This window comes from Conger conger, chromosome 1 (genome assembly GCF_963514075.1).
Source record: "Conger conger chromosome 1, fConCon1.1, whole genome shotgun sequence".
NCBI classification, from domain to species: domain Eukaryota; kingdom Metazoa; phylum Chordata; class Actinopteri; order Anguilliformes; family Congridae; genus Conger; species Conger conger.
The window spans coordinates 9,400,155-9,408,495 of NC_083760.1; the positions used below are offsets into that span (position 1 = coordinate 9,400,155).

Below are 8,341 nucleotides of genomic sequence, written 5' to 3' on the forward strand. Positions count from 1 at the left end.
TGTCTGACCACAAAATCAACGCGACTAATCGCTCACTGATCCAACAGTTGTAGCTAGATTCACAGCTGTACATGGGGTTAATGTTTCTTTCCTGTTGAGCCCTCGGGACAGTCCCATATATGACGTTTCGTCCATAGAATTATAAGAAAATTAATTATACCGTGAATCAGAGCACTGAGAATGTTGGCTGCGCGTTGAGCCACTAAGCCAAGTAAACAAGCCCGCTCTGGCAACAACAGGTTGGTTCAGTCCCGTGAAGCTATGTAACGTTAGCTAACTTTAGCTGGCTAGACACGCATTCTCTGACCTGACCAGACTTTTATTCCGTGGATTTGAAAGTTACCTGCCTTTAAAAAAAAATAAAAACCAGACATAAGCGATTCGGAGACTTTCAGTGCGTAAAATACACTGACATTTTTGTCCCAATAGCTATAACGTTTAAGGTCAACTTAAACGTATAGACACACTTAATTAAAACACTAAATTAAAAATTAAAATTTGAATATAACAGATTTTGTTTACTAATAAAACTACTGCGAACCAATGCTTCGGCCAAATTAGATTTAAATAGACTTCTTGGTGCACCATAGACAGGATTTGGCTATACTGTACCAGTACAAAATCACAGTGGCAACTTATCAGTGCAAGACCTGGGATTGTCTTATTCATCCGAGCACATAAAGTGCATGTGCAATGTGAAGGAATTGGCGGACTTCGTGGCTACCAATTTCACTTTAACGTTGCTTTAAACTCAGCCTGGCTCTGGCCAACCGTTAAATAACAATCACCGCTTATTCTTGTAACCTGTAACGTTGTTAATTGGTTATTTCAGACGGCAACTCGTCAGTTTATAAGTGACTTTGTATTAACTACAATTCTGTTTTGTTCTCCAAACTCTTAACTCGACCTAATTTCAGACAACACTTCTTGCTATCTAGCACATGTTGCCTACTATTAACGTTACTACACCACAAAAAAAGACTGTCGCTTCTTTGCTTTTCTTCGGGTGAATGTTTGTCTCGGATTAACCAACAGGGAAGAAAACATGGCGATCGCCTAACTCCTGGAAATCAGTATATCGGAATTGCTATTCCGATCAGGAAACAGATATGCAAAGCTCTTTCTTCAATTTAAGTTTTCATTAAAAAGAGGGGCGTATTTTCTTAAAAGGGAACGGACAGATGGGGCACACTTTATTAAAGAAACTGCAACGGTTAAACTTCTGAAATCGCGTACCAAGTTCTTTTTTTTCCACTCGAATAATAAGTACTGCGTTTCCTTTCCCAGTCGGTGCGAGGGAGGAGGGAGCGACGGCAACAAAAGTGCAGGCGAAGAAAAAAAAAAAAAAAAAAAAAAAGATTGCTTCACAAGAAAAACGCCTATCAAACATTAGCCCCTCCTGCAGCGGATTATAAAGGAAATGCACGGAACTGGAACAGAACAGAGGGGGTTCTCTGTTAGGGCAGAAAATACATATAGGTGGAACCCATAAAACTGCGAGTTCTGTAAGTTTAGCTAGTCACACATCTTTTTATTATTTTATATTTAAACTTAACGTGCAACAAAGATGACCACCGCCGTGGTGTCGCCTTTCTTCGATTTCAGCGAAGTGATAAACAAGGTACTTGACAAAAGTTTACTTTTTAAGTTGTCAGCCGGCTAGGTCATGTGCTAATGTTAGCTAAAGAATTAGGCTAAACTTTAAGGTTTCATGTATTCCCGAGGACATATGCATTCGGGTGGCAGATATTTGAGTTTTCAGCATTACTTTTTCTGGATTACTCACGATGCATATGGTCGTGCGATTATATGTGGACAACTTTTAAGTTAGTTGTCGCCGAAAAACTTTTTGCTAGCTGCTAGCTTAGCTAGCCGAGCACTAGCTCTCGAGATCTCTTGACTGGTGGGCTTGATGGGTAGCTAAGGGTGACTTTATAAGATAGATGACTGCACTCCTATTTTGTAGTTAACGTTACTGTGTTTAGTGTTGTTTGTAGCCATGTATGATTTTGCATGTTTCTAAACAAGATTTCCACTATATTCATTGTTGATATAGAGCAATTTAAATGCGTTCAGGTTTCTAAAATAACTTTATAGTAATGTCCATTCCTCTTTGGTTGGATTTAAGCATGATAATTTATCCTGCACATTTGGTGTACCGTGGTTAGGCAATGGTGTTGTTTATTTACTGACAGACTAACAAATGGCAAACGTTGGCTAATTACGATCTTGAGGTTGTTCGCTCTTTCTGTTAACTTGCGTGGTGTCCGACTGATTATCCATTTGGTGTTTGCTAACGTCTGCTATCTAAATCGCTAGACAAACGTGCAGCTGCCTACCTAACGCTAGCTAACTAATCGTACGCATTGGAATGTTATGTTGGCTAGCTACGTCTTCAGCTTTGGAAAAGTACTCGCTAGTAGAAGATCCTAAATTATGATTGACTCACTGGATAGCCAATTGATATTCCGGTTGACCGTAAGACTTTAGTCTTCGCGAAGTTACTACGTTTGCATTGCTGTGCTTAGTTGCACGAGTGCGTGCTCATATCGTATGGCGCACTTTTGAGTCTCATCGTGCTTGCCATCGCACAGCGTAGATTTCTTCCTTTGCGACAGTTCAGTGCATTACACTTGTATACAGTGCATGCTTATTTGATATATGCATGAGACTATTCTCTAACAGTAGCTAGCCAATTCTGTCCACAAAATGGTCTCATTGGTTTTCGGTGGAAATCAGTTTCTTGTCATTGCATAGGGTACAGAGTTACATCTGATAGTTGGATATACAGGTACCTCGTGGCATTTTAGTTTTGTGTGATATTGACCGCAAATCTATACGAAGCAAATTGACAGTTTCAAGATTTGGCTATCCCCTGATATGTGCGGTCCAACGGATTTTTTTGGCTAGCCAACTGTTAACCAAATTTAGCTGTCATTCTAGTTAACCTAGTTAAAATGTGACTCCCAGCTCTGCACGTTGTATATAGCTAGCTAGCCATTTGTATTGTTCATTGTCATCGACGCAATTCCAAAAGTTACTTAATGTTTTTAAGTTCTAGTAACCACAGGCACAGACAGCTAGCTAAATGTTAGCCTCTAACCGAATTAATTGTGTGTAGAAAAAGTGTTTGTTGCAGTCTAAATTTCGCGTATGATTGAAACTGACGACCATTTGGACATTGCTAAATATAGTGCTTTTTATAAAAAAATCTGTGCAAGTTGTACGCTTGAAATGGAATATGCACTCTTCGAATTTGTGTGATGGAATGTGACCGCAAAATACACAGCGTGTTCGCTGTATGTGCGCGTGTACGTTAGTGGACTACCTAACGAGTGTAGACGAGGCACATTTTAAATAGTTGGACTTTGTTTTGGAGTGGTGAATGCCAATCACGACGTTGATACTTCAATGAAATTCTTGTATATTTGAGTGTTTTGGTTTGATCAAGAGTTGGAGACGTCGGTACCTTATAGTTCGCACCTAACCGAGCGATTGAAGAAGTCGTAATAAATCTGGCAGATTTGTTTCTGTACTCACGTGACAGTGTGATACAATGAAAAACAAACTTGCTGGCGAGCGAAATGGCCATAATGTAAAACGCGTGGAATTGTACAGTGTTTGGCAGAGCGGCAGATTATTCGTTTATCTTCAGTGCATCAGTAGTTGCCTAACAGCCGCGGGTTTTGACTCATCACCTACAACTGGCCAGGCCACATTGTGTGGGCATTATCTTGTGCTCTGTCATACCGTAATTCCTATGACTACTCAGGATTTTCGTCCCGGATGAAAAAGTGCGTTTGGTGGCGTTGCGTTTCATTGTATTGTTGTATCATAGACGTTGGCATTGCGTTTCATTGTAATGTATCATAGACCCCCATCTCACCAGCCCCTCTACACCCATGCACCTCTACCCCCTTCTAAAGATAGTTCTAAGGATAAGGATAATTCCTTAATGGAGGAACTCCATTGTATTAATATATCGTCTCATGTTTTTCTTCAAACGTAAATAAATTGTAGTAGAAATAGCTCGAGGTGAGGGCAGCGTGGAACAGGGGTTGTGTACTGAATATCATCGGACTCCTGGGATTTGGGAAGTAATGGTTTGCCTCCCCCCCCCCCTTCTCTCTCTTTGTCTTTGTAGAATAGCAAAATGCTCAACTACAACAACAACAACGTAGTGGGCGCACCCCACCTGATGGCCGTCCCGTGCACGGGCGCCAACCCCCCCACCTCCGCCGGGCCTCTGCTGGACAGGAAGGCGGTGGGCACGCCCTCGGCGGGGGGCGGCTACCAGCGCCGGCACTCGGTCACGCTGCCCAGCTCCAAGTTCAACCAGAACCAGTTCCTCAACAGCCTGAAGGTGGAGGCCTCGCTCTCCACGGGGGGCAGCGGCGGGGGCAGCAACAAGGAGAACCGATTCCGCGACCGCTCCTTCTCGGAGACCGGCGAGCGGCTGCTGCAGAAGTGCGGCAGCGTCGTCGCCGGCGGCAACAACAACGGCGGCGTCGCCGGCGGCAACGGCCAGGTGAACTCCAGCCGCTACAAGACGGAGCTGTGCCGGCCCTTCGAGGAGAACGGCACCTGCAAGTACGGCGACAAGTGCCAGTTCGCCCACGGCATCCACGAGCTCCGCAGCCTGAGCCGGCACCCCAAGTACAAGACGGAGCTCTGCCGCACCTTCCACACCATCGGCTTCTGCCCCTACGGCCCGCGCTGCCACTTCATCCACAACGCCGAGGAGCGCCGGGGGCCCCCTCCGCTCTCCGCCTCCAACAAGCTGGACCGGCCGCGGCTGCACCACAGCTACAGCTTCGCCGGCTTCACCAGCTCGGCCGGCCTGCAGGACAGCCCCACGTCCGTCACTCCGCCGCCCATCTTCTCCGCCGAGGACCTGGGCGAGTGGCCCAGCAACCCCTTCACCTACTCCAGCCAGGAGCTGGCCAACCTGTTCAGCCCGGGCCTGGGCGCGCCCGCCAACGCCGACCCCTCCGCCCAGCCGCCGGCCTCCCCCACCGCGCCCTACTTCTTCAGGCCCATGTCGGAGTCGCCGCAGATGTTCGAGGTCCCGCCCAGCCCGCCGGACTCCCTCTCCGACCAGGAGGGCTACCAGAGCAGCTCGGGCAGCCTGAGCGGGTCGGAGTCCCCCATCCTGGACACCACCCGCCGGCTCCCCATTTTCAGCAGACTCTCCATCTCAGATGATTAAAGCCCCCCCCTGCCCCCTCTCACCCTGCACACGCACATGCACACGCACACGCACACGCACACACACACACACACACACACACAAGATGGAGTTTGTGTAAGAGAAATTGGCACTCCCCTCTACCTCCCGTCCTGCCCGTTCACCCCCCCACCCCTCGTCTTGGCCTTGTTTACATACCGACAAAATGGGATGGATTTAGTTTTCATACAATATTTTTATTTGAAGTGCCAGAACAGATTTTCTTGCTCTCTGGAACAGTGGTCCGAGACCTCTTATCAGTCCCCTCTAAACCTCCCACGAATCACAAACACACTTACACGCATGTGCCTTCCCCACTGAACCGTAGTTTCTGAAGGACACGTGTTGAATTAAGGGAATCTTTTTTTTCTTTTTCTTTTTTTTCTAGAAACAAACAAAAACATTTTCTTTTGGACATCCCTGCCCCCATTCCCATCCCTACCAGTTTACTGCCCACAACCTTCTTTCCTACACCCCCTCCCCCATGCTTCCCTTTTGAGTTACCGTGCCAAAAAGAAGTGGAAAGAAAGCGGTGTTGGAAAAAGGTATCGGACTGTAACTCGGGCCCGGCACCGTCTGTCTTTCTTCTCGACGTGTAGCAGCGCAGGAGGTGCCGTGGCCTGGGGGAAAAGATTCACGCTCTCTCTCTCTCTCTCTCTCTCTCTCTCTCTCTCTCCCTCTCCCTCTCCCTCTCTCTCTACCAGCCAAGCTTGATACTACCACTGAGGGCCTCCTCCTTGAGCAAGAGGACGCATGCTCAGAAATGCACATTTACAACTACAGCCTTATCTTCAAGTGTAGTTTCTAAAAACAAAAAAGCAAAAAAAAAAAAAAAAAGTTAAAGGAAAAGTGAACATTTTAAAGTGCCTGGGGGTTAATCCTGCATGTGCTGGGACGTGTGGACTCCGGTTCTCCTTTGTTCTTTGTCGTCGGTAGCTTGCTTTCTCCCATCCGAGAGCTCTGCCCGGTCTTTGTCAACGAGTGAACAAAAAGGAAGGTTTGCAGGAAAGACTTCGCTTTCGAGATTTAAGATTGGGCTCCGGAAACAGCCAGGAAAAAAAGAAAAGAGAGAAAAAAAAAAAAAAGACTCTTATTTTGGTGCTACGGGCCCAATCCATCGTCACGGCAACTCAAGAACGTGCGAGGCCTTGGAATCAAAACGACGACAACAACAACAACAACAAAAAAAGAGATAAAATTGTGCCGTTTTCCTCCTGTTGCTGGTCACTGTATATTGGGAAGGGAAACTTTATTTGTAAACTTTTAGTAACGTTTAGATTTCTGCCCCCTGCCTCCGAAGGCCCTGCTTCGTCCATCTGCCAGCAGCAGGAAGTGCCTGAACTCTGTGGTGCTGTGTGCCAACCTGTCCTCTGGGCTGGAGCCACCCAAACGCCCTCCTCCCACAGAGCCCACTTTGTGGAGCACTTTGTACCCATCCTAGTCTTTTTTTTTTTTTTTTTTTTTTTCTTTGTTTTTTTTTTTCTTTTTTTTTGATTTATTATTATTATTATTATATTATTATTATTATTACTGTTATTGTTTGGAGAAAAACTTTCAGAACGGAAGGTTTTGCTTGTCACTGCTTATTTAACTTATCAAAAAACGTATTTATTGCTGATCATATGCATTTTTTTTGTTAATTTTGTTTGTATTTATCTGGATAATGAAACGATAGAATATATTTTCTTTTATGTTAAATTATGATCTTCCGTATTAATCTAAAAAGATTGTGAACTTTTGTCATTTTTCCTTTTTTCACAGTTTAATATATTATACTACAATGACTTTCGTTTGCAACTACACATTGTTTAAATGAAACTTAATTTAAAGCAAAAAAAAAAATGCAAAAAAAGTTTTGCGTTTTGATTATTTATTGTAGTTTTTTTTTTTTTTTTTTGCTCTTCTCTTGTTGGACTGCAATTTCAGGATCTTTAGTACTGCCACTTGTCATTCCTCAACTTTGACCTTTTTAGAGCCTACAAACTGTGTTGCCTTGACAGAAACAGTTATTTCCTGTTATTTTTCCTAAGTGTTTTTTTTCCATAACGAATATCCACTGTTTTAATCCCTCGCCACCCCCAACAAGAACATAACAGCTGGTTCCTTATTGGGTGCTTGTGATCTTTCCGGGCGCTCTCATTGGCCCCTTTCAGTCTCCAGAACATGACCTCACTGTTCTTACCTAGGGCTGTGACAATCGGCATAGTGAGCTGTCCGGGGCTCCTTGTCACAACTTTGTAAGCCGAGATGTGTGCCTTCCTCAGAAAGGGATCTTCTTGAGTTGGGGGAGGGTTTAAAATGAATGTGTTTTTGTTTTTTTTGTTTTATTAAAGTGACATGGGGCCCATTCCTGATAAAAAAAAAAAAAAAGATAAATATATTCATTCCGCAAATTGAACCGTTTACAGTGGCTTTTGAAGAAGTCGTGACAACATGCAACTTAAAATGTAAAGGCGTGAATTGAGCGTTGGGTTGGTGGTGATGCGGGGAGACGTCAACCCCGAGACGGCTCCCCTAGTCACACTGTCGAACACCTACCCAGTCACAGGTGCTCGAAGGGACCAAACTGTGTGTGTGTGTGTCTGTGTGTGTGTGAGAGAGAGAGTGTGAGCGAGAGAGTGTGAGCGAGAGAGTGTGAGCGAGAGAGTGTGAGCGAGAGAGTGTGAGCGAGAGAGTGTGAGAGAGAGTGTGAGAGAGAGTGTGAGAGAGAGTGTGAGAGAGAGTGTGAGTGTCTTTTCCGTATTGGATTGGATGTTTGGATCTCTCACCCCAACATTAAGTGCCTCTTTTTGTAAACATTCCAGGTAGCTGAGGAATTATGCCTTTTTTCCCCTTTTTTTTGTGATAAAAATGGATGTTAAAAAAAGAATTCAGTGTTCTGTTTTTCCTAGTAGTTGATGGAGAGGTTAACAGGACTGACACAAAGAAAGTAAACTGTTGAATGTATTTTTTTCTTTCTTTCTTTTTTTTTTTTTTTTTTTTTTTTAACAGCCATTGCTGTTCACTACAGTAATTTCTATGTGAGGTGATATAAAATTGAGTTTTGTAACGACTGATTGCAGTTTAAACCAATAAACCCCGTATTTTTGAGAAAAAACAAGAACGAAAAAAATC

The 8,341-nt window shown here is 44.3% G+C and overlaps 1 protein-coding gene across 1 annotated transcript; it reads left to right on the plus strand.

Annotated features, from left to right (window-relative positions):
• The first annotated feature begins 1,444 nt into the window (after positions 1-1,444).
• Positions 1,445-8,096, plus strand: zfp36l1a (zinc finger protein 36, C3H type-like 1a). The gene is made up of 2 exons (XM_061218322.1): positions 1,445-1,621; positions 4,145-8,096. The coding sequence occupies exons 1-2, from the start codon at positions 1,568-1,570 to the stop codon at positions 5,207-5,209; spliced, it is 1,119 nt and encodes a 372-aa protein (XP_061074306.1). The 5' UTR covers positions 1,445-1,567; the 3' UTR covers positions 5,210-8,096.
• Positions 8,097-8,341: the final 245 nt, after the last annotated feature.

What these genes read in the sequence shown, in the direction of transcription:
- zfp36l1a (XM_061218322.1), top strand. Translation starts at nt 1,568, where the DNA reads ATGACCACCGCCGTGGTGTCGCCTTTCTTCGATTTCAGCGAAGTGATA. An exon ending in TCAGCGAAGTGATAAACAAG is followed by an intron (nt 1,622 to 4,144) that starts GTACTTGACAAA and finishes TTGTCTTTGTAG; the next exon opens with AATAGCAAAATGCTCAACTA.